The sequence below is a fragment of the Apus apus genome, chromosome 5 (genome assembly GCF_020740795.1).
Source record: "Apus apus isolate bApuApu2 chromosome 5, bApuApu2.pri.cur, whole genome shotgun sequence".
In the NCBI taxonomy this organism is placed as follows: Eukaryota; Metazoa; Chordata; class Aves; order Apodiformes; family Apodidae; genus Apus; species Apus apus.
Window position 1 is genome coordinate 40,366,396 of NC_067286.1, and position 26,804 is coordinate 40,393,199.

General features: G+C 36.8%; 1 protein-coding gene across 4 annotated transcripts in view; it reads right to left on the reverse strand.

The window, feature by feature from the left end:
* The window catches only part of SLC25A21 (solute carrier family 25 member 21), a 244,800-nt gene that overhangs the window by 16,583 nt on the left and 201,413 nt on the right, over positions 1-26,804 (reverse strand). For 3 of the 4 annotated variants that reach the window (XM_051622618.1, XM_051622617.1, XM_051622615.1), the window contains 3 exons: positions 12,501-12,567; positions 6,701-6,760; positions 3,143-3,250 (listed from right to left, as the gene is read on the reverse strand). In XM_051622618.1, coding sequence (XP_051478578.1) covers positions 3,143-3,250; positions 6,701-6,760; positions 12,501-12,567 — 235 coding nt within the window. The remainder of the gene's footprint in view (positions 1-3,142; positions 3,251-6,700; positions 6,761-12,500; positions 12,568-26,804) is intronic. The other variant, XM_051622616.1, reaches the window with a different exon arrangement.

Here is a 26,804-nt window from a genome sequence, read left to right on the forward strand (position 1 = left end):
ATCAAAACACTCATTTAAATCCCAATGAACAGATTTAAGAAATTGACTTTAGGTATTCTGTTTAGAAAATAATTCCCAAGAGGTCTGGAAATAATTTTAGTCAGCCAACTTCCATTTAACAAAAAGCAGAAAGGAAGAAACTTCCTCAGAATCCACTTATAGAATAATCAGTTCCCCAGACAGGATCTCTGACTACATACACATTTGATCTATTTTCTAATATACTATTGTACTTAAAATCAAGTGTTCCCCTTTGGAATATTTCAGATTTATTCCTAGCAGTATGATAAAAAAGTTTCTTTCAAAATGTTGTTGCCTCAAGTATGGCTTTCTCCAAAGCATAAAGCCAGCTCTAGGTAACCAAATATTTAATTAGAAAGGCAAAACACAACTTCCACTAGGAGTCTCAAACATGAAAATACAGAGAAATTTTGACTAGAACGCTGTGAGCACTGCTAATTTCAATACACTTATTTGTTTACTAGCTTTCCATTTCAAAATATCACTTGTGGTAGATCAACAGCATCAGCAAATGATGCCTCTTTTATCTGACACAGTGTATGACTGTTTATTTAGGTGACTGACAAGTTTAGTCTTTAATACTAAGTTTCATTCTGTTTTTTTTTTTTTTATATTTGGTAACTAATATTATCCTGTTAATGCTCTGCATACATTTTACTATAGTTTGCTTTTCTAACTACCACCAGGGATTCAAATCAGAATCTGTCCTAGAATGTAGATATCCAGTATGGACTATGGTCCAGACACTAGCAATAACATCATTTCTCATACACAAAGCATGAGGATTGGATCTTAAAAAAATAACTGGTGTGCTGAACAAAGCAATTTAAGCTGAATGCAGCAACTTTCAGTAGTATCGCTTAGTCTCATCTTATATACACATTTACTCATGACTTGGAGAAGAAGCCTATCACTTGCTGAACACCTGTGATGGGATTCATCAGTCCAAATATAGATACCTGCTGTATCTACATATACATCTGAGGTACTCAAAAAGACTCCCTTTTCCAGTCCTTTAGCAATAAAGAGGGCTTTGCTAGACAGCACTTCACTTCATCCACAGTTAGCATATAAAATAACACCTGATTAAGCCATAGAAGGTCTGCTTTGCCACTGTTGATGGAAGGACCTTAGGGTGACTAATTCAGATGGAGGAATTTATTCAATTCAATTCACACAGCTGTTGACTTATACTAAATAGAGAACTAGTCAGTAGAATCCAGAGTCAGATTCTTCTCATTATAAAGCAGAAACTTGTATTTGTTTAATTAATCACAACTCTTAAGGAAGGTGAGATTTTTTTACCACACTAGCTTCCATAGCCAGTGAGTTATCCATGGCTAAATGTACAAAACAAACAAACAAACAAAAAATCCACCCAAAAAAACGTGTTAGGCTTTCTAGCAGTTTACTTTAAAAACAGTCACCGTTATTTTTACCCGTGGCAAACCACATTACAAAAGTGTCTGTAGGTGATTTATAGTGGCTTTCCTCTTTAAACCTGTCAGACCTAGAAAGATGATCTGGTACCAGAGAATAATTCAGTTGTCACCGTAGTGTGTGAATATTTGCTTTGGGGGTGTGCAAGAGTCTGGGTGTGGGTGTACGTGTTCATGCTCTTCCTTGTTCCTTTCAAACAAGATATATTTATTATTTCAATACAATAGTCAAGGAAATATGTGAACTGCATTAGGTTTCAACAGATAGTATGAAAGCTACACAATGGGATAGGCACATACTTTACTTAAACCTTTCAGAAAAACAGTGCATGGGATTGAAATGAGTGTACAGCCTTATGCTGTATGAGATAACATACAATAGGCTTGCTTTTACATACTTTAGTTTGGAATCTTAGTGTGGAATTCTAACAAATTATTAATGACAACTTGAGATCACAGTAATGAAGTTACTGGAATTTTCCTGATTTACTGCAAAATGTGAAATTCTAACACCTTTTAAAGATATATTTAAAAATGGTATGTCTGTGATTTAAGGGATGCTGTAATTAAAGTAAGTATTTGCACAAAATTTACTAAAACACTCCAAACTTTGTTATAAATTTTATAATAGATAAAAAAAACCAAAATGTGTGAAGTGAAAGAATATATGGGTCTCCTGCAACTTCACAAGAACTAGTCTGCTCAAAATATAATACTGGTGTATTTACACTCAAAACCAGAGGTTTTATTCAGATAAGCTAATTGTATCTTCACAACTGGGAGGCAGAAAGATCCAGAGTATCTGCTTAGTTTACTACTGCTGGACCAGTAGTAGACCATAATTTTTTCGTATCACCTTTCTGAGAAAGAAATCCTTTGATGCACTGCTTTATCCCACTTTCAGTCTCTCTCCTTTCCATATCCTAACCTTTTTACTTCTGTACTGTATTAGCTCTCTGTTAAAGTGGCTTTGCTGCCCATAGTTAAAAAATGTCTAAGCATTAACTGAATAAATCACTGTTCTCCAGTTTAATCTTTTTCCCCTCTCAGCTGTAGCCAGAACCATGGACAAAGTCAGTTTTGCTCACTGACTTATTTGAATGAAACAATATTGGAATAACAAAACTATGAAGTGAAATACATTTAAATTATCAGTGTGCTTTATTATATGACTGTTTCCCAGTTTGTGCTTATTAATGTGAAAATGTGTAATAAAAATAATTTCACCCAGTACTCTGAAATATACCAGCTACATTTTAGCAAAAAATACACCAGATGGACCCTGGCTAGGGCATGGAGCTGTGGTGTTTTAAGCTAACCTTTGGAGGTCACTTGAAGTGTGGACACGCTGGAGCAAATGCACCATGTACAAGGGGCTCAGGTTTCTACTTTTGGATTACAATTCCTCACAATGTTGGGCTGCTGGCTGCTCTAGAGGTATGGAGGTGCACTTCAGACACAGAATATTTGCAATAGAGATGCTGACACCACTGACGATACTGTCTATACCTCTTCATGTCTGAAGGCATCGTCTACCAAGTCTCTTATCTCTTTTTCCATTTCTGTTAAACTTGTGGGAAAATAATCTGCATCAACCCAATATATTGTAGACATTCTGCTCTAGATATGAACCTTGAAGTGCCTAATTAACCAGAAAAAGAAGAATGGAGCAATTCTCATACCTCTGTGAAGGCATTCCGATTTGCCTGCAAGGTAACCTTTACTACTTCAAAAGGGTTAACCACAACTGCCTCTGTCAACCCAGATCCCAAGCCAGCAACAGCAAATGCCTAGGAAAGTTAAAATTGAAGTTAAAAATTAAGCAGTAAAGTTTCCCATACATCAGATTATGAAACTAAATGGTACAATGCAAACTGCAAGGTTACAGAAATGCAGCAATGCTCTATTACTAAAATTTAGTCCTTGATCAGATGCTGACAGTTCAGGAAAGCAATATGACAATAGCCATAAACCAAATCCCAAAAAAACCAAAATAAAATGTCATAGCACTGTCAATTAATTATCTTTTCAGTTGGAAGAAAAATTGTAGTACCGATTTATTAGTAAAATATGGAAAAACAATGCCCTCATGTTATCTTTGTGTGGAGTCTGAATAAAAGCACAAATAGAAAGGCAGTTATGCCTGGAAAAAACAAATGGAGCATTAAGCACATAACACTCATACATTAATTTAAAATTTAAAGAAATATAAGAAATTCAAATAGTGTGGTACTTAAGCAAATTGCACATGTAGAAGAAAAGTTCTCCTAAGAAAATATCAATCTTTAAAAGGTTTATAAGGGAATGAGTAGTACACACAGAAATGTCATCCTCTGCAAGAATGAATTAATACAATTTACTTAGAAGGTGGTGATACATCACAGCCATAGAAATGGAGATATTAACTTCTTTGCTTTCCATCATCACACAGCATTTTAAAACATGTGAATTGGTTTGCAACAGAATAATAATATTTAAATATTTAGATCAATTGAGAAAATTCAGAGGGGGCAATTTTTTTGTTATTTTTACACATTTATTGCCTTATTGCCTCCACTTAGCATCTCCAAACTTTCTACTGGCTGAAAAGAGACCCAACATTCAAAATACAATATATTGAGCATATTTGCTGAAATTCAAGGAAACCAATGGTAAGGAAAAAAACAATAGTGAGAAAAGGAACTTTTTCAGTACAGAGGAATTTGAGTTGGGACTCTTGAGAGCTAAAGAAAGAGAAGAATAGTAAGTTAGGAGGGCAGTGGCAAGCTCCAGCCTTACCACCTTTGGAGAACACTGTGTTACCAACAAATCTATTTTTCCACTATGAGATGGGAACACAACCTATCCCCTTCACTATCAACCATGAGACTGAAGCCTGCAGGAAGATGTTGCTAATGCACACATTAGTAACATTCATACGCATTTCTCTTTTAACAATTAATATTGTTTTGATATATGGTCTCTTGAGGGACTGAGAGGCATTCTGCATAGCTTAGACCCTCTCAGTCTTCTTTTTTTTGCCTTGCTACCATCGTTATTTTAGGGGAAAAAATGCCTCTATGGTAGCAGAATTGTCAGAGGTGTCTAATGGTTGCTGCATCTACTACATGAACCCAAGCAGCTTTTGGTCAGCTATTGCATAAGTTTGCAGCATATTTTCCTAAAAAAAACAAACAACAAACCAACAAAAAAGTGATGATGTAACCTTAAACTCTGTTCTTTCCTCTTGCTAGAGAACAAATATTACTTATTTGCATTTAAGGAAGAGAAGAGCCTACAAAAAAAAACACCTAACGAGATAAAAGAGGAGATACTCTAAACAACTATAGAGTCAGGGGAATAACTAAGAGGAAGAGGAAACTTGCTTTAAACTAGTAAATATGCTTCCATGATCATTCAGTTGTTGCACTGGAAGGCAAATGTAAATGGCAGTAATACTGTTTGGAAGAGACCTGAATTAATGATAAAGGAAATGTCTCCCTTTTTTTCAATGTCATTTTAGTTCACATGGTGTGGAGACTTATTTCTTCTTATAAGACAAGAGTTTACATATTTCCTTCAGTTATCACAAACTTCTCTCTTTACAGCTAAAACTATATAACAAATTCAAATTCAAATGTCATTTGACCAAAAAGGCTGTAATACAGGTGTTCAGGATTTTATTGTTTGTTAGAGGGTATTTACCACCCTCCAGATAATTAACATTTTTAGCCTTGTTTAGTGTTCCAGTACATCGATATACTGATTATAAGAAAAACATAGGAGTCTCTACAGAGAAAAAAAATGTTTAACAAATGCCAAGGAAGTAAACTGAAAGGAAGCAACAGAGTAGAAATATTGAATTAAAACTTCTTTAAAATGTTCAAGAATGAAACAACTAGCTAGTTAAAAATTACCTTTAAATTAAACATGATTTTCAGCAAAACTGTCCTTACATAGAAGTTATGTGCATCCTTTTTTAATATTCTTCTGAAACTATTATCATGGTCAGCACCGGGAAACATTAATTACGAAAACATTTATAGTGTAACAAGGAAGACATCAATTGCTTCTTGAGTTGTGATCTCATGATTGTGAAAACATGTCTTTATTATTACTCACACTCTTACACCACAGAAAGCAATTCTTATAAAAAAATTCTTATAAACAAAAAATTTATAAGAAGTGTTTTGTTTTGTTTTGTTTTGTTTATTTTTTTATTCAAAATGGCATGATAGCAGAATTACAGAATCACAGAATCACAAAATGTTAGAGGTTGGAAGGGACCTGAAAAGATCATTTAGTCCAACCCCCCTGCCAGAGCAGGATCACCTAGAGCACATCACACAGGAACTGATCCAGGCGGGTTTTGAATGTCTCCAGTGAAGGAGACTCCACAACCTTTCTGGGCAGCCTGTTTCAGTGCTCTGTCACTCTCACCGTGAAAAAAGTTTTCCTCATGTTTATATGGAACCTCTTATGCTCAGCTTGTATCCATTGCCCCTTGTACTATCAATGGACATCACTGAGAAGAGCCTGGTTCCATCCTCCTTACACTCACCTTTTACATATTTGTAAACACTGATAAGGTCACCCCTCAGTCTCCTCTTCTCCGGGCAAAAGAGACCCAGCTCCCTCAGCCTTTCCTCATAAGGGAGATGTTCCACTCCCTTAATCATCTCTGTGGCTCTGCACTGGACTCTTTCAAGCAGTTCTGTGTTCTTCTTGAACTGAGGGGCCCAGAACTGGACACAATACTCCAGATGTGGCCTCACCAAGGCAGAATAGAGGGGGATGAGAACCTCTCTTGACCTACTAACCACACCCTTTCTAATACACCTCAGGATGCCATTGGCTTTTTTGGCTACAAGGGCACATTGCTGGCTCATGGTCATCCTCCTGTCCACCATGACCCCCAGGTCTCTTTCCCCTGTGCTGCTCTCCAACAGGTCAGTCCCCAAGCTGTACTGGTACACAGGGTTGTTCTTTTGCAGATTCAAGACTCAGCCCTTGCCCTTATTGTATTTCATTATATTTCTCCCTTGATATTGTAGAGAATTATTTTGAAGACATTTGATATAAAAATTAACATTAACTATAATTTTGGTAAATTCAGTTTTTCCAAGGTACGAGTTTGCTCTGAAAAACTGTTGCTTGAATTGGTCCCTTTAATTTTGAGCTTCTTCTAAGGGAGGGAATGGGTGGGACTGTTCAGTATACACATCTTAACTGAGAGCATCAAGGTCTGTATCCATACATACCAGTCCTGGTGGTAATGATGCATATCCTAGTAGCTTCTTGTATTGTTCAAAGGTGAAAAACTGTAAATAAAAGTTAGACTGAAATGGCATTGAAAAAAATTACAAGTTACTTATGCAAATGAGCAAAACCAAACTACAGTGGAGCTTGTATTCTGAATAGCTGTGTGGGGTTCTGCAAAATAAACATGAGCAAATTTTCTTTCACATGATCTGTAGCAGTGTTAGATGTGCAAAAATTAGACTTCAGAACTGATTTTATTAGCTTCTCATGCATAACTGCAGTATAAGTGCAAATAAACTAATGTTTTATGTAAGAGTTTGCTATGACACATAGTTCATGGTTTTAATTTCTACACATTTCCTCTAGCATCTAACTTACATATACTGGTATAAATGCAGTAGCAGAGACTATAATTTCTCCCAAGAAATCACCTTCACATCTTTAATACAATATAGTGCAATCACTTCCATATTTCTCAGATATTAGTATACTTCTCATCAGAGAGATGTAATTGCAGATTTTGAAGATGGAAAGTCTGTAGATTTTTATAATATATTGCTGTACCCAGACACATTTCTTCTAGTTTTTGCTCTGTACAAATAAATAATTTACCCAATTGTCTGCTTTCAGTCAGCAGTGCTTAGTAGTTCTGAGCATATGAAGTTCCTTAAAGGGTGGGTTTTGAAAGCTGCACTTGTTTCTGTTTGAACGTCAAAGAAGAAATGAGAAGCTCAGCTTCACCTGCACCAACAAGGAGAAAGGCAACCATCTATAACTGGTTCACTTTGCAACCCAAAGCTTCTTACCACCCAAATTTTCAAACTAATTTTTGTGCAATCTTATAAACATCAAAGTGGAATAAATTAACAGCTTTGTTGAGAATGACACTGTTGAAGTCAGTAAGAAGCTTCCTGTTGACATATGCAGATGCCTTTCACCTCCAAAGAAGACAAGCTCAGTCCTTCGGGGCTTAGCTACCACAGATGTATCAGAACAAACCAGCTTTTCCCTAAACTGTATGTACAGGAACATGAATAATAAGCATTACATTGTCATTTTAACTTGTTCAGAACTCTGTTGCATGGCAAAGTCAATAACATTATTCAATGAAGACCTGCTTCAAATGAAAAGTCACTAGAATCACACCAAACCCAACAGAGAACTGGTTGTTAATGCATTAATAATGCTGCCACATTTGAAGCAGGAGGGAAATTTCAAACATAATGCAAAATCAGGATGTTAAATTCTGAAAACTGAAGGACTTATACTCTAGTCAGTGGATAGATACTTTTAAAAATCCTCAGCAGGTATTATTATATCATTTTGCAGTAAAGCTCTGAGAATTGGGCCCCAGATTTTATCTGCCCTCTAAATCATGTACAGATTGAACACTAATCTTGCAAACTTCCTGCAAACATGCTTAAAATTATTGTTCTGGTCTTGTCAACAATCAAACAAAATAGAAGTGTTATTTAGACAAAAAGTTATCCATCTTTTTGGATCTGAAGATATTTTATAGATATAATTAAGTATCTGAGAAAAGTGTCAGCTCTGGGTTGAGTAAGTTACTTTACAGAACTAAATTTGTTTCTTACTGTGTTCAAGTTTGCTTTATTCTCTCTCCAGCATCTTTCTACTCATTGTTACCTTCCTAACCCTTAATGGAATTTCTGGTATTCCTTAATGTTTTCCAAAGTGTTCCAGATCTGTAAGATTATTGTAATAACGGCAGAAATACAGTACCTAGGAATTTTTTGTCTTAAAAAAGCTACCTTAAAAATCAATAGCTTCCTAGAGTCATAAATAACATAACTACTTAACAGTAACTATGTTTTATATTAAAAAAAAAATAATAAAACAAATCAGCAGCAATAAAATTCAATATAAATGTTGCTGAGTGTACTAGAGTGGCCAGTATACATACAATTTTGCCAAAAAAGTACTAGCTATATCATATGGATTTATATGATGTACGTCTACCCAAAATGCTTTTAAAGACACAGCATAATTTGTCATTTTCTGTACAGTTGTATTAAGTTAATATCTTTGCACCAAAAAAAAAGTCTCAGAATAAATGTATTTAAAACATGTTTTTGTGTATAAAATAACTAATATTGTCCATCTGGCAAAGATACACTTTAATTCAAGTTACACAGAAAATAGCCAAAGTACTTACCAGATGGCTCAATAACTAAGGTAAAAATATATGCTTGAAACAAGATGTCTGGGAACACATGAACAATGCCCCAAAAGTTCATCTGTTAACCATTGTATTGGCATAATCACTTCTTTCCTCCGAGTTCAATCTAACATAAAGTTATAAACTTTGATTTTTCGTCTTCCAGAAATACCAGATTTCTTTTTAGAAGGGAAATAAAGAGAGAGAGAAAACAAGAAACAGCAAGACAGACATACGAATATAGTTGACTAAAAGTGAAACAGTATCTTCAACACTTAGCTGAATAACTGGCTAAATAACTTCATTTTAGTAGCTTTATTTTTAGTTGCAAATATCTACGCCACATATAGACAATATTCTAGTAGCCCAAGTACATTTCTTCACAGTAAGAAATCTCCCTTGTCCATTCTCTATACACTTTTATGAAATATAAAAGACACTATAACTAGAAGTTTTCAAAAAAGTTCATTACAAACACCAAACAAAGTTTCTGGAACCTAGAAATTGCCTCTCTACCTTTTGTGCTTTCTCAGATCTCAAAACCATAGGCATGAACACAGTCTTCATCTAAATCTCACTAGTCAGTTTGGCAGTAGACAAGATATCCTGGGGACTGTTAAAATTAAGCAAACTATTAGAAGAATAAAAGGTGGAGAAAGAGCCAAAGGAAACAGTGATGTTTTCATTGGGTTGCTACCCAAATAAGGTTAATGGAAATCTGAGCCAAGCTGGATTCTCTTCAGGTCAAAGCATGGGTACAAACTCCACTTTGGATGTTAGAAATTAGAATAATAGAATCATAGAACCATAGAATTGTTTAGGCCAGAAAAGACCTTTAAGATCATCAGGTCCAACAGTTAACCCAACACTGCCTAGTCCAACACTAAATCACATTCCTAAGTGCCACATCTGCACAGCTTTTAAGTATCTCCAGGGATAGTGACTCAACCATTTCCCTTGGCAGTCTGTTACAGTGCCTGACAACTCTTTCAATAAATAAATTTTTCCTAACATCAAATGTAAACCTCCCCTGGCACAACTTGAGAACTTTTCCTCTTGCCCTGTTGCTTGTTACTAGGGAGAAGATTTTGACACTAACCTCGCTACAACCTCCTATCAGGTAGTCGTGAGAGAGCAACAAGGTCTCCCCTCAGCCTGCTGTTCTCCAAGTTAAACAACCCCAGTTCCCTCAGATGCTCCTCATAAGGCTTGTGCTCTAGACCTTTCATCAACTTTGTTGACATTCTTTGGACACTCTCCAACACCTCAATGTCCTTCTTGTAGTGAGGTGCCCAAAACTGAACACAGTATTCGAGGTGCAGCCTCACCAGTGCTGAGTACAGAAGGACTATCACTTCCTAGTCCTGCTGGCTGCACTATTTCTAAGGTCACAATAAGCCAGGATACTGTTGGCTGCCTTGGTCTCCTGGCCACACTGCTAGCTCATATTCAGCCAGCTGTTGACCAACACCTCCAGGTCCTTTTCCTCTGGGCAGCTTCCCAGCCACTCTTCCCCAAGACTGGAGTGTTGCATGGGGATTTTGTGACCCAAGTGCAAGACCTGGCACCTGACCTTGTTGAACCTCACACAGTTGGCCCCAGCCCATTGATCCAGCCTGTCCAGGTCTCTCTGTAGAGCCTTCCTATCCTCAAGCAGATCAACACTCCCACCCAACTTGGTGTCATCTGCAAATTTGCTGAGGATGCATGCAATCCCCTTGTCCATATAATTGACAAAGACATTAAATAGAACTGGCCCAAATACTGAACCCTGGGGAACACCACTTGTGATGGGCTACAATTGGATTTAATTCCTGTCTGTCAATCCACAGTTTTACCCAGCAAAGCATATGCCATCCAAGCCACAAGCAGCCAGTTTCCACAGGAGAATGCTGAGGGAAACAGTGTCAAAGGCTTGTCAGGCAGGGGAAGAGGGGAATTCAAATCGGATATAAGGCAAAATGCTTTACAGTGAAAGCAATTTAGCACTGGAGCAGGAGCACATAGAGGCTGCAGTTCCCATCCTTGAAGATTTTCAGAACTCGACTAGACAAAGCTTCCAAGCAACCTGACCTAACTGTGAAGTCAGCTTGTTTTGAGCAGGAGGCTCACCAGATGACCTCCAGAGATCCCTCCCAACTTAAACACATGGTTCTATAATTGTATTGAATATTATGTGGTTTAAGCCAATTTAATCCATTTGAGTAAGAGAAAGTGCTTCATGATTTTTGAATCATTCAGGTTGGTAGAAGACAAATCAAGCCTGGGTTTGTATTTTAACTAAATATATGCTGGAATCTAAAAAGCCTGATCAGATTGACCCTGCCTTGTTTCAAACAAAATGAAATGGAGAGACAGAGGCAATATCACAGTCCAAAGAAAATGAGCTATTAGGATTCTTCTAAATATTATCCATCTATTCTTCACTACCACTTTGCTAATAGACAGAATTTTAGTGTTCTTAGTTGAAGTAAATAATTTTGAGATAGGTGACATATGTTGTTTGCATCTAAAATGCCAATGCAAACAAGAAGATGACATTTCCAGAACTGCTTCAGGATTCTGTTACAAGGTCACATCCTGTCCCTTTATATAAATATTATTCCTCTGTAAAGGAATTTGAATGTGAATGATTAATTGCAGACCAAGGACCAGAATCATACACAAGATTTCTAGAAAGAAACAAAAAGAGAAAGAATGGAAAATCAAGACATTTTGTCTAATAAGTTTTTTAGAAACATTTGGTGCAACTACAGGAAACTTCAAAGTTCTGAAGACAAATAAACCTTTGCTCGTAACACAATGGATGCTTTGATACATGTAGAAAACTTTAAGATGAGGTGCTTAATCACTAGGTTTTAATTAAAATGTTGCATGACAACTGAAAAAAAATATGTATTGATGTATTTTTCTTAGGAATGTTACTAAAATAATGCTCTACAAACGAATGTAAAGCTAATAAAAGAAAATCAGATCAACATTTGACAGCTAATACACTTTGATAGGCTAGCATCTATTTTGACAGTAAGGCAGCTGAAGCAAAATGTTCTTTGAATCTTTGAATGATGACGATTTTCACCCATTGCTACTTCCAATCTGTAAAAAAGTGAGATTATGGAGTAGAGTGCTCTTTGGAGTACAAAAACTCTGTACAGCACTTCAAATCTACAGATACACCACTTCAAGTTACTGAGTAAAAACTTACTAGGAGTGGTTTCTTTAATGGCTTGTGATAATTTATTAAGCTGTTCTTGTTTTGCAAGTTGTTAGGTATTTTCAGTAAAACAAAATGTCTAAACCAGATGTTATTATGAGGCTAAAACATAACTTAAAACATTTTATTAACTTTGATTGTATAATCTAATTGAAATTTGTTTTTCAGTAGCATTATCTACATGGGTCAAAAATAGCCTATCATTTAGAGCCTTATTCTATGCTTCTTAAACAAGCATGGTTTTTATTGTGCTGTCAATAGAAAAGCGCTCCTAGTAAAAAGAAGGGGATTAATATGACACATAAGTTGAAGATTTTAATGTCAATCAGTGGGGGAGAAAGCAAATGCTTTACAGCTGCCACTCTCCTTATTCTTGTTTTTAAAGGAGGAAGTATGGCATTTTTACCTTCACTGCCCTTTTGGGTGTCTCAGCCAAGATGGGAGGAAATATTCCTTTGTAGAAGCCAAGCAATCTATTGAAGAAAAAAAAATAATTATCTATATATGTATGAACAACATAGAATTACCATACTGCCAATTCTATTTTCACTTTTGAGTAAAGCAACTAACCCTCCAGCATTTCCAAGCATAAAGACAGACAGATTCTCTGCTGAGTTGCTGAGTAACTAATGTGCTACAGTTTCTATTATGTGCTGGTGAGATGATATTAAAAATTCAGCAATGAATAAGTAAGATCATTTTTTTTCCCAAGTAGACAAGAAAATGTATATAAAAGAGGAGGAACAGTTTTACCAAAGAAGAGGAAGTATTATTTCATTGTATTAATTTTCTTGACATAGCAATAATCATATTAAAACCTGAAGTCACAAAATACAGATTAGGAAAAGATGAGACTTCAGAAATTTGCATACAAAAAACCTGCATGCTCATCTTCAGATGCTAGGTGAAGGCATCTTTTAAAATTTAGTTGCAAATATCCCTCAAAATAGATGGAAGGGGTTTTTTTGACAGCTTAGTTTTAACACGTTAGCTATTCACAGAGCCATAACAGAATGTATGAATTTCATCTTAGAAAAAACATTTGGGCAATATCTTGCTACTGTACTCCTTAAGGTCTTTGCCCTTCTCTTGCCTGGCTCCATAAACTCCTACGGACTTTGCAATAGCTGTTGGTTTTGAAGCTGGCCCGAAAGCCAAAGATCCACTTGTTGCAATGCTTTGTTTTGCACCGTCTACATTTTATATATATATATGTGTGTGTGTATACACATACATGTGTGTATGTGCATATGTATATATTTTTATATATATATATCTATATATATATCTTACTACAAGCACACATGACATTTGCAGGCAGCCAGAGCTCTGCTTACAAGGCCAATATACATGCATACACTGGCCTTGGGAATGCTTTAAATGATGGGTAACTCTCAAAATCCCCAGGCGAAGTAAAAATAGACATAGTTATTTTTTGCTAGGTCTCCACTTTAACGTAGGTAGTGCATGGGGAGCGTTCACAAAAGCATCTAACAGAATCAGCAAGAAGCTATCTTGCCAGCCAACAAGGGTATGTCTTATAACTTACCCATCTTCAGAGTTTATATACTTCTTTCAGATTCTAAGAGGATTCTGTCTACAGAAGAAACCACTTCTTAAAGCAAACTATTAGTGTCTTATTAAAATACTGAAAGGTAGTGATGTTGAAAGGTGGTGATTCACCTTTCTAAATCAGCCTATTACTTGGAATATTTTTGTAGGGTGTGTAAGAGTCATCACATCAACAGATTGTCCTACAGTTATCCTGTGCACATCAAAGGAAAATAAATTCATATTCCCCACATGAATGTACAATACCACAAATGCTATACTATTTTTCCCACCCTTCTTCTAATGCTTCTCTGGAGTTCTCTTCTTAATCTGCTCCAATATGAATAAAATAATTAAGGCTTTGTGAGATGTTCCAGAGTGGGTATATCACTTTTTCTTCCTCTGAAGTAACCAAATTATGAATTCCAGTCCATGATAACTGTAAATCTTGAGTGTTTTATACAGTTGCATTGTATATTGATTTATCCAATGGTTTAATGACAAAACACTGAAAGTCCTCAGGTAGGAGATTTCAGAAACTCAGTTGAGTTGTCAGATGTTTGAATTTCCCTGAAGTCTCAATTTCCAAACACAAACAAACAAATAAATAAACATATCTGTATATCTATTATCTATTCACATAGATTTGGATGTAACAGTATAGATACACTGGATTCCACCAGTCTGCAACAGTTCACACATTTTCAGAGTATATTCTGGCTGATTCAGCAAATATTGGAATGTTGAATACATTTAAGCATGTGATTCATAGTTTAATGTGAGTTCAAACTGTAACTGAGGTCCAAGTAGGATCAGCTTCAAGGACACGGATCCCTATAAATACTTTCTTCCTTTCAGCTTTTTCTAAAAAACTGTAAGCTTGTCTACAACAGTCATCCCATTTGGAATTTCTAGTACTCTGACATGACTGGAGTTGAAAAATGAAAAGTGCTCCACTGCTCTGCTCACAGGTGTAGCTCTGACTACAAAAAGGGAGACCCAGGCTTGGTTCAGACTTTCTCATTAGCAAGAGATGCATAAGCAGAGAAGTATGCAGTGTAAAGCAACAGCTCAGTTCTAAAAGCAGACAGTAGCATTACCTAGCCTTTCACAGCAGTACAGGTTCTCTTCCAGGTTGCCCTCTTGTATACTCAAATGTATGCAGTTATTGAATATAAAAACCTTGTAACATTCCCAAGGTCTCTGAGGATCTCATGGAAAACTTTTCAGAGATAATGTGGAGGGGAACTCCTCTCCCTTGTATTTCAACCCAGTCCTTCCTAAAGAGTTTATACCCTACATTGCAGCACTCCAGTCATGTGAGCCATCCATCACAGCTCTGAGATTCCAGAAAGATCCCAGCCCTGCAGCTTCACACAGATCTCTCATTCCTTATGTTTACATCCCATGCTGTGTGCCTTATGGTGCAGGCACTTCGGAGAGACTTCCTTGCTTACATGCCAATGCTTGAGGGGACACCACTTGAGCCCTGTTTTGTTCATTTTGTGTTCCTGGTTGCTCACATCACCCCAGGCACTTTGCTTGTCAGCCTGTCCTTTGCTCCCTCAGAGCTGGGTAACTCTCTTCCTCCCTTGAGGTTACTGGTTTAAAGCCCTCTTTACTAGGTCACCCACCCTGCGGTAAAGATACCTGTGCAAGGATACCTCTGTGCATGTCATGTCAAGCTGATCTGGTTATTGCACCTGTAAGGTCAACACTGAAGATTTTTTGCTGGAGGAATCTCTACTGTGAACCAGGAGAATCTGCAGAGCTCAGCAGCTATATTCATGAGTCTACAAATCCGTAAAATTTTGAGAGGTTTCATGTCATTGGGTTTCATTGGTTTACTCCTCCTTTCCTCTGTAGATGCAAATCTCATCATGTAAAACAGACAGGAAGGAGTTAAGGTCTATTCCTATGGAACACATTAAATTTAGAAATCTCAAAACACATGAAGACTTTGAGGATAAGCATCCATATATGTGATATGTAATTCAGTAAACATGGTAAGAACTAGCTCAGTATTTAATTATGAACTGTGGTTTAGGGTTGTTTTTTTTCCTTCCTCTTTGAAACAGAAACAGAAAAAAGGTTAGTAAGCACAGCCCATGAGATGAAAGGAATAAAGGAAAGGAGGAAGTAGAAGACAATCCCAACTCATTACTGCCTACTGACAACTGATTAATTTTCTGCATAAAGCATAGTCTCTTTTAGAACTCTCTCTGCCTGAGATGGAGGGCAAGTAGTTGCCCCTGGATTTTTCCAGATAATGCTTTACAAGTCACGCCCATTACAAATACAATTATTTGAAATCTTTGCGATATGAGCTATTTACTTAATTTTAAAAAGTAACATGATAATAACAAAAAACTTGAGTGGCTTTATCAGACAGAAAGTACATACACACAAAACGATCTTGTATTTTTCTTTTCCTTGGTCAATAACACTGAGTTAGCCTACTTGCACACAGTGCATAAAATTTTTTAAAGTCAACTAATGAACGGTGATGACATTTCACATTTGAAAGATATTATCCTCTGGTTTCAGGCCTTTCTTCAGAAAACTGGTGTTCAGAAAAAGTATGGAACAGCAGCAGCAATCACCGCAGCATGTATAGAAGAGAGAGGACGTGACATCCTATTCCTAGCTAGACACTGGAAAGAACAAGTAAATCTCTAACAGAAACACAGCTACATCTTATTTTGTTTCAGCATTAAGAGTCTAAATGAACATCACCATTCAATTGTATTCCGGGCAACAGCCCAAACTCATCTTCGCAGCAGTTGATTTTGAAATATTACAGTCAATCATATCTTCTCAATTTGTTCTTTCAGGCTTTCACTATCCCTCTGGTTTCCATTTCTTGTTTGGAAGCCTTGAGTCATTCACCCTGGCAAGACAACCCACGTAAATTAGTTTTTTTCTCCAAATTATACCAAAATTGGGATCTTGCTTAGTTTTTTGTTTTCTTCCTCTGTCTTTCACATAATTTTCCTTTTAAGGATCTAATAAAGCTGATTGAAGGCATGAAGACAATATTCCCTTTCTTCTGTTGCTGTCAAATCCAAGTCTCTTATCCACATTGTTTTATAATTGAAACAAAAAACCTCTTAGGTTCAATTCTGCTTTCATTACCTCTGCATTATCCCAAGTATAAATAAAAGACCTGGGTTTCATGGCCATGTCAGTTACATTAAACCGAGGAGTGACTTTTTGATTTTACAAAATTTTTCATTTAAAAAAAGGGAAGTAATTTTGAAAACTTGCTTGACACACGGATAGGGGTTCAAAAAGAGGAAGAAAGTATATGTAAATTTAATAAAATTTGCTTAGGGTTTCATTTCTACCAGGAAAAATGGTGTCTTTTTTATTTCATAGTATGCAGCATGTTATGAATTTATTACTAACAGAAAGTAAAACAGTGTAATAATACTTTAATATTAGTGTGCAGTAATTTTTATGTTGACCTAGCTGGAGATTTAAAAGATTTTAAATTCCCAGAAGTTTCAGAAAAACTAGGTAATGCTTAGTGAAGGCAGGCACAAATTAGTACCTACTGCTGAGAAAAAGGGACTTACAATTTATCCTTTTATTTTGAGAGCAACAAGCCACTAGCCAATTCACACACGTAGTGCACCCTCAATCTCAGTGTCTATAACCATTTGCCCAGCTGAGGAGGTATGCTGTAGGGAAAGTTGAGTGTCATTCACGGGCAACAGGTACAGAGTTGAAAAGATATTAAAGGCTGGACACATTAATAGAAAATCAGTCATGGACACTCCATTGCTCTCAAAAAAGCATTTTTTCCTGCAAGGTATGTTATGTATATAATCTGACTGCAAATGTTAAACACATGTCCCTGCAGGAAGCTCATATAAAGCTCTCAATGACACACTTAGCCAAGCTGGCTTCTGAATTTCTATTATGCAAATAAATACAAATTTCTATTATGCAAATTAAAAATGTATTCTGTGTCTACTATACAGATACCTGTAATTTTAGACACCGGTAGTAAATGCTAAGTACTTATTTTCACAGCATATTTAATCTTTTTTCACTGAGCTTGCATTCATGTAAATCATCAGCAGTTGCAACACATGGGAATTAAGGAAAAACAGATTTTTTTCTCACAGCAGGTAGATGTAATACAGAATTATACATTAACATGTATCTGTAGTAACACTGATTTTACACTATATGCTGAAAGAAGACCAAGTGTCCAGCTCTAAGAATACTAGAAGCAGAGCAACCCATGAAAGAAATCCTGCAAGTAAATTAAGGCAACACAGAGTATGAAAAGTAACTATTTAAAAAGAAAAGGACTGTCAGTGAAAGGTACTCTTCAGATACTTCAGAAAAATAATGAACAGTGGAGGGTCTGGCTCAGAAACAATCAGACAGGCCAAGAAATGGATTAATAATCAACATCAGTCTACCTCACTTATTCAAAATGACAGTCATCACTGTATTTACTGCATGTGGGTCAGATTATGAAGTTATTATGATCCATCATCCATGTGAATTTGTTATTTTTACTGAGAAATGAGTCTTTCTTCCATGACTTTTAATGACTTCTCAATTTCTTGGTCAAAATCCTTGCTAATTTTTGGCTTTCTAGTCTATACTCTGAATTTATATAACTCACAGGACACATCTAAATATAAACCCCTCAAAAGAGGGAAAGATGAAACCTTCTCCTTCCTTTCTTGTGTCTTTTGTGCAGCAAAAAGTAAGAGTGGAAAAAAGGAATAATTGTTTACATATCTTTCTATTCAATGATGGTTTAGCTCTCCATTATGCTACATATTTCTCTTATGATTTCTATATTTTGCTATACTCCAGCACCTAAAAAAGGTGAAGTTGTAGCATTGCATTGTAGTGGACAGAATAACCTAAACAGTTCCTCCTCTTAAAAAAAAAGAGCATCTTGTTCTGCTTTTTTTTTTCCTAAGGATGATTATAAAGTCATTAGTTAAGTGGTACCTCATTACCATGTCCTGCTTAAGTAATAGATCTGTGTGTATTAAATTAAATTGGATATTTAAAAATGTAGCTCTTCTCACACCTCTTCCACTGATGGGTGGCAGAGGCCTGTGGAGCTGGGCTGAGGGAGGACTCGGGCTGCACCACAGGGGGATGGTGGTTGCAGGGGGTGAGGGCAGGGCTCTGCACGCCTGGCTGGCTCCTCTCCTGCCAGCCCGGCAGCACCAGCAGCAGCACTCACTGCAGGGCTCCCTGCTGCCTCTGCATGCCATTTCCAAACATTGCTCTTGTCACTTGGCCCCCAAGGCCAAGGAATGAAGTACAGCTTTGCCCACGCTTCTGAGAAGCCTTAGCCTGGTCAGTTTGATGTAACTCCTGTTCAAATGTGTGCAAATGGCAGCGTTATTACCACTGGCAGTTAATCTAGGCTCTTACACAATTACCTGCATGTAAACACTAGCTGGGCTGTAGAATGGGTCTACATGTCTCATTTCTTACAACTGACAACATTTTCTTCCCCCAAAGACTTTCCCTCTAGCTGCCCCTTTGTTTGCAATAGGAACAAGCTACAGACATGCCAAAACAGCTTTGCCTAGAGCTTCTGAAACAGAAAAATTCTTCATTGCATTTTGGTTTGTCAGAACTGGCAGAATGCTTCATTTGTTCAGTAGGAGTTTTAGTTGTTCAAACAGTAGAAGAGAATTTGAGGGCTTTTTTCCCCCCCTTTTGCTAACAGTACTGCCACAACTGGTACGACAGGAAACAGTCACAGTTTTAAAGTAACTCCACACCTACATTTATTGAAGCTAAAGAATGCAAGAAAATATTTCATTTTTAGTTTTGGTACCAGAGAAAAATAGACTTCTGTACCTATGTGCTTAGAAATCTGTTTCTGACAATAAAAAAAATAAAAATGACAGAGAGAATCTCTAGCTGTGTTTTCTGGAAAAGACTGACAGAATTTCTTTGTGTTAAACTGATGCTGTGGTCCATCAAATGAAAAATAATGAGATAAGTAAAATTTCTGTGCTCATCTTGGGAGTGTGTCCTATTTCAGATTGGTTGTGACTTCATAAAAATACAACATTAAGCTGCTTTAATTCCATCAGAATGTGGCTCAGGAAGGAAATTTTTGATTGCAAGTTAATGTTAGCCTTCACTGGAATTAGTTATACTCTTCCATATCCACATGCATAATCCTTAGGGAATTATATGATGACATGTATTCTTTCCCATCTGCTAGCTAAATATGAGATTCAAGAGGCTTTCAGCATCATTATACAGATTAGTGACTCTCCCAAGAGGACTCTAGGTTCATGATACAGTGAATAACTTACAATGAGATTTAGAAGACCAGCTTTCAGAGATAATTTTGTGTTTGTATGAGTTTTGCACCTGCAATTATTTGTGCTTGTAATTTAGGTTACTTAGATGTTTTTAATTTGCAGATGCAATCAGTAATGTAGATACTTAACTGAACTGCAGGCAACCATAACTGCAGGTGTAAAATTTTGTCTGTAATGTTTTGAGTTCATAAACACATCGACCTGTAAAGTAAAAGTGGGCCAGTGGTGGTTCTATAGTGTTCTTACTCAACTTACATATTTTTCCCATTAAAAAAAAAACTTAAGACAGCAGTTTTTAACATTAAAGAGAAAGGGTTATAATTAAAGATACACAAGCATGCACTAGTAATTAATTTCATTCCATCTTTTAGCACCTTGACCTTTGGGGTATTTTTCTTACTTCCTTTACAGTACCTCTAGCAGGAAATCATAAAAGATTCATGATTTTGTAACAGTAGTACTGTTGATAGTCGCAGCAGTCTTATATTCACAGAGATCAAAGTGTGCAGAATTTGTAGCACTACTTAGGTAGTGAATGGCATCATGAATACGTGCACATACTGGCACTTGAATTTCCATCTGGCAGACAGTTGTGGTACCTAAATGTATCATGGCAGTGAAAGGTATTATTACACAGATGTATGAGGAAACTCGTACAAATGGCAACTACCTGCCTAAAGACAGACAAAATTCCTTTATGTGTTGCTGAAACTGGATTTTCTCCCCAGTTTCTTTTCACTCAGAAAGTGCTAATCATTGTAAGGGAAATTATTAATAGAAATTTTTACTAGCAATGATTTTATATAAGTTTTATGTACTTGGGAGTTAGAAAATTATTCCTCAAAAAGGGAGACATTTCTTACGGTTACAGGTAGTGTCCCTAGGTACAGGGACACAGATCCTGTCCCCCATCTCTGGAGTGCCATCACACAGTGCCAGCATGATACAGTGAGGGCACAGCTGTGAAATCATACTCCAGCCCTTTGCTCCAGCCAGCTCACCCCAGCCCAGGTTCCTCTGCTTAAGAAAACTCTGTCAGACGAAGATTTGCATGGTACGCTGAGTGTATACACTGAGCTGTGTCCAGCTCCTGGATGCTGGATTGATGCCCCAAAATGATACCTCGTGTTCTTCATGTGCCATGCACTAACGCCCTAGAAACACCATATAGATTAATACACTTTCTTCAATGTTATTCCAATCTAAGAACAAACAGAGTTGACAGTTGATAGAAACTTTTTTTTTTTAAATTTTAATTACAAAAAACTGATTCCACCTTCCATACTATGAAACACCTACACTATGATAACAATCCTTCCATCCTTATGACACAATTTATAAGATAAAGCACCATGATGTCATGTTGTCTGGAGAGGTGACTAACCTTCACTCTCAGTTTCTCAAAGAGAAAAAGGAGAGGCAAAGTAGGTTTCAATGACTGAGAAATCAAGATGATTTAGCAAAGATTTACCAAAGATTCCAAACAAATTTGACTGTTAAGCAATTAGAAATGGATTTTGCAAAGGTTTACAGAATTGATATACTTTAGTATAGTTACTGATGCAAAACCTGCTACAAGATTCTCATGCAGAGATTTGTAAATATCAGACTAGATAAAGAGGCAAAACAAATGTGTGAAGGGAAAAATCACATAGAAGTAGCTGTCCTAATTATTATTATCACTAATTACTGTTCAGTGATCTACTCTTTCTTTTTATGTAGCCATGCCCCACCAGCCAATAGTCTTCTCATCATACACACATCTGTAAAGAAACCTGAGAGATATTTTTTAAAAAGAGTCTGTGTCTCAGTGATGTGGCAGTTTCTACTGGATTATTAGAAAAAAAACCACAAACTTGCAATGTGTTCTTTGAGCAGCAAACCTGCCTCAGCAGGTTTAACTTGAACATTTCTTTTGAAATGTTTTCTTCTTCTCAATATATTCTTCTGATCCAGCACCCTTCTAAAATTGAATTCTTCTGCAGAAAAGAAATGTTGCCCCTTCGGCACTGAATAAACAAAACAAATTAACTCTCTCTCCCTAGTTACTTTTAAAAGCATGCAGAATCTTTTACTTTGCAGATGATCACAGCATTTCATGTAGCAACTGATGTAAATGCAACAAAAGCTATTCTACTGCAGACAGCATGATTTTGTGTGTCAAACCTTCCTGCATTTTATGACTTTAAGTAATAATAAGACCTTTATAACAATCAATATGTCAAAAAGAAAGTCAATTTGGGTCAAATTTGCCTTTCTTCTAGATCTCAAATTTTCTCTGAACTTGTGAAAGAGAAATATTTTTTCTTGTGCGGCTCAAAAACCTGCCATGAGGCTTGCTCAGCAACCAGCTCTGAGCACCCAGAACTCAGCCAGCTTAGCTGGAGATTATCATTGCACCTCTGCAGCAGTATGATTTGCCATGATCTCACAATCTCGAAGTGTAACTGATTTGCAACCGTGCTACTTCCTTGTTTGCCATCACCAGTGAGCATCACAAAGTCAATGTAAACAACATTTCACTAGGTATGACTAAATTATTACCTGCTATGCTACAGAGATGGTTTAGAACCATGTGAAAATCTTCTCTACAGACAGTAAAACCAGGAAGGACATAAGAATATGTTCACATTCTTTTAACTGGGGTAACAAGCAGTCAGAACCGCAGTTCCATTGCAAACCTGTGCTGGGCAAACTGCAGTTGAAGGCAAGAAAGTCTGTGCTACAAGCTGGTTTGCAAGTCAAGCATGGGCAGAGAGCTCCAAGGGCAATGGTTTCTGCTGTAATTGTAACTGGTCATGAAGGAACAGGTGGTAAAGTCATTCAGAACATTGGGCACCCCAAAGCAATGCCTGGCAAAAAGGCATCCAATGCTTTCAGCATTGGTACTCAACACAGTAGATTCTACAGATTGTGTTTTGCTGTGAGTTAAAAACGCTGAAAAGCCCACAAGAGTCAGTGAGCTTTTAATAAAATATGTCTGCAGTTAAAGAAAGAAGTACACAATTTATGATTTTGTACTGAAACAGTGTAAAAATGGCAATACAGTAAAAAGAAGAGAAACGCAGCAGTGTTGTCAACACTGTGTTCTCCTTTTGGGTTAGAAAAATTCAGACAAGGGTATCACACGAAGCCAGCAGGAAATTTTCTAGAGAGCTGCATAACTCAAAAATAAAAGAAATAATAAATTCTTGAGCAGTAGTATTTTTGAAAGCAGAAGTTTAATTTAACTTTCTGCTATGATGCGCTGATCAGTCTACAACGAGTTTTTCTTCCAGGGTCGAGCATACTTCTTAGTAAATGCATTTTATACTTCCTCATGTAAAAGAGAGTAACAGTAATAGAACTATGGACTTTTCTTCACTTATTCAACTCCTACGAAAATTAAAGTAGACTTCTTTATTTTAATAGAGTTTATGCCACATCTTTTGCAAAGAAGCTTCAATAGACTTTAGAGAACATGACTACCCCTTTTCTTTCTAAGACTGTATGTTCCTTTCTCTTTTCTCTGAGCACTCAAAACCCATGCAGCTTTGGTTCTTTCTTTTTATTTTTCTTCAGTTTTTATCTATGAAGCCTACAATCCCAGTTCCAAGTAAAAAAAACTTGGTACTACTAGTTATTCAGAGATAAAACAGTACAGACTACTGCTACATTCAAATTTAAAAAAAAAACAAACAACTTTAAGCAAAACCAGTGAATCCTAAGTGGTGAATACTGATGTATGTCTATTGCACTGTACAGGTTGATACCACTAACGACTACAACTGGGCTTCCATGAACAATATTGTCCATTTTGAGTCAGGATTTATAACTGAAATTATGTTCTGGTTTAGAAACACTTAAGAAGTGGCTAAATGTGCATTCTGATAATGAATGTATAAAACTTACACTTGAGGATATAAAAAATCATAAATAATCCATAGAGAGTGGAAAGAGAAATGTAATACTTTCCATCGTCCCCGGGGTCTGCCCTACACATGGACCCCTTGGAAACCACAAAGTATAAAGCAGTGCCTCATAGTGTAATGAATACCTGTACTTTGTAGGAAAAGTACATTTGCCATGCATAAAGACACAGAACGTAGCAGTGCAGGGAGCCCTGCTACCCGCAGCTCGAGTCTGCTACCATTTGAGCTAAAGCAGAACTACATGAGCTGGCACCAACAGCAGCCCATTTATCCTGCCTGTGGGTAAGCTATCACAGGGCAGCAACACAGCACACGCACAGCCAGAATCACTTCTCAAGCAAAATGAGTAGAGCACAGAGGTAAGGAGAAAAATACAACCTTGTATTAAGTTTAATGTATATACCTGTCTAATTAATTCATTTTTCAAAATCATTGAAGCCTCTGGGAACGCAGCCTTCCTGCGAGACGTTATACTCAAGCAGCACTACATCACAAGTCAAGCACATAGAACCAGCTCAGAGATGACGAATAATGAACTATTACTTGAGATTTTCAGCTTATTCACTCCATATTTGTTTGTGATGATGTGGTAAAAAAAATGCTTTGGATCTCAGTTTTAACCATTTTACTGGACATCTGGTGTTTGCTGCTTGAAGTTTCACTATTACCAGGGTCATTGTAATTCTATAGCACATCTGGGCCAAATTCCCTGGCAGTTTTTAGTGAATTCTGCGGCAGTGGAAACATCTGTAGCTGCGCAAAGTTACACACACACAGAATTGTGAGGAGCTGCAGAATGTTCTTGGATCTTTTGCATTTCAGTGTCCAGGAAATTACCCACTGGTAATGGATGATCTTTATTTTTTAAATCTTCTGTGGGATAGGCCCAAATCGAGTAAAACCACACAGATTCTAATCACTAACATTTTATTTTCATCAGTTATTAAAGAAAACACTGGTGCCTCAGTCTTCATGTTTTCAGAAGTATACACAGGCTTTGGAAACATTTTCTTGGAAGTGGATGGACTGATGTGATGCAAAACTGGCTGACTGTCACTGAAAATTTTGAGAACTGCAAACACAACCTAGGCTACAAGACCTGAAGAGAATAAGTAGAGAAATTTAGCAACAGCCTCCCAACAAAGGACTAGGCACAGTAATCAATAATTCTTATCTTCTAAGGTAAAAATAAAGATTAAAAGAGTAGAGCATTATCATACATCTACCATTTGTGGGTAATCAATTTTTGTATTAAAATTCTTTTAATGAAATTGTAGTATAATCTAAGTTTCAGTTATTTGTTTTGGAATGTTAGAATAAAACTACTACTTGCATATATGAAAACAAAGGCCTGGAGGAATGAATGGTGTGGAAAAAATAGTCTCTTAGTCCCCAGATTCTCAAGTATTTGTGCCAACTAGTTAGGGTTAAATCAATATGCTACAATTCCCTGGATTCAATCTAAAACTTTGCTTTGAATAAAACCCAAAACAACAACAACAACAAAAAATAGAAAACCCTAGCACCAGGTTTCTTTCCAGCAGTGTGACACAGCATTGATCTACTGCAGGAGAGATTTAAAACACATCTAGTAAGTTCACAAAGAGCTACATTTAGTAACTGCATGTTATATGGAAGCATTCTTCAGTGATGTACCTGGTTTGAGGAATGTCTACACTTTCCTAACAAAGCTTTTCCCAGTTGCTCATACCATCTCCATGCATCCGTCTTCCACACTCATTTGTGCTAATGCAGTTATCAGTAAAACCGCATTGTACACCGGATCACTGAAGAGTGGAGAAAGGAATTAAAAAAAGGAAATGCTGGGAACATTGAAAGCCTTCTGGAAATGGAAATCTTCTCCTTTTGAAAGAAAGAAAAAGATGTATGTGGAGATGACAGGATGAGGGCAAAAGAAGCTAAAATGTTAAAGCCACGATGGATGCATAACCAGAGTGTTTATGGCTTGAAAGTCTGTTCAGGCTGACTGAAGGGATGCTCAATACGGATGAAAAGACCTTCCACTTTGCTGTATTTGTTCTCATACAGATTAAAGAAGGCAGGGAATCTGAGCAGCAGGCTAGGTGGAATGCAGAGAACGGCAAGAAAGCACTAGAGACAGTGCCTGGAAGAGGAATTTTATTATATTCCCTGTCAGACTGAGGCAGAAATTCCTTCCTTACCCCCAAACTGTAAATAGGGAAGACTCTGAGCCTCCAAAAATAAACCACTCCCCTCAAATGGATTTCCTTTTTACCTCAAAGGACTATTTCATGCTATCACATCTTCATCTGTATCTAATCATGCTTAAAAGGACGGAAAAACCCCTTCTCTATCAAGAAACTAGTCAATTGTGCATTAAGAAAAAATAATCCTTCTTGATCCTGACAGTTACTTGCTGAAGCTCTGAAGCATGATGTAAGTACAGTAATTACTATAATGCAAACCTCCAAGTGTTATGGTAGGTTCAGGGCAGTGCAAGATTTCCTGTTCTCAAAGCTTAATAATACAAGACAGGGGATGAGTTGTGAGACTAGACTACAAACTCAGAAGAGACCCTTTAGGATGCATCACTTTACTGATATAAGCTTTCATCTAGAAACTGCATTAAATAATATTTGGAAAGACTTAAGTAATGGCCCTCCAGGAAAAGCCTTCCAGATGATTGTTCCAGTGTTTTTCTACAGAGAAAGCTGTGTTTGAAGGCTTCATTTGCTTAACTTCAGATTCCAGATACTGGTCGTAGTGAGTAAGGTGAGCAAGCTTGAAAACTCTTGAACTCACAAGTGCCAGAAAACTTTTTCCACAGGTGAAAAGAATATCTAGACATGGCAATTAAGTAATTTTTCAATGTTCTCTTTCACAACCAGAAAACCTTAACCCCTTGAATTTTATGACACAAGGCTTATTTTCTTCCCA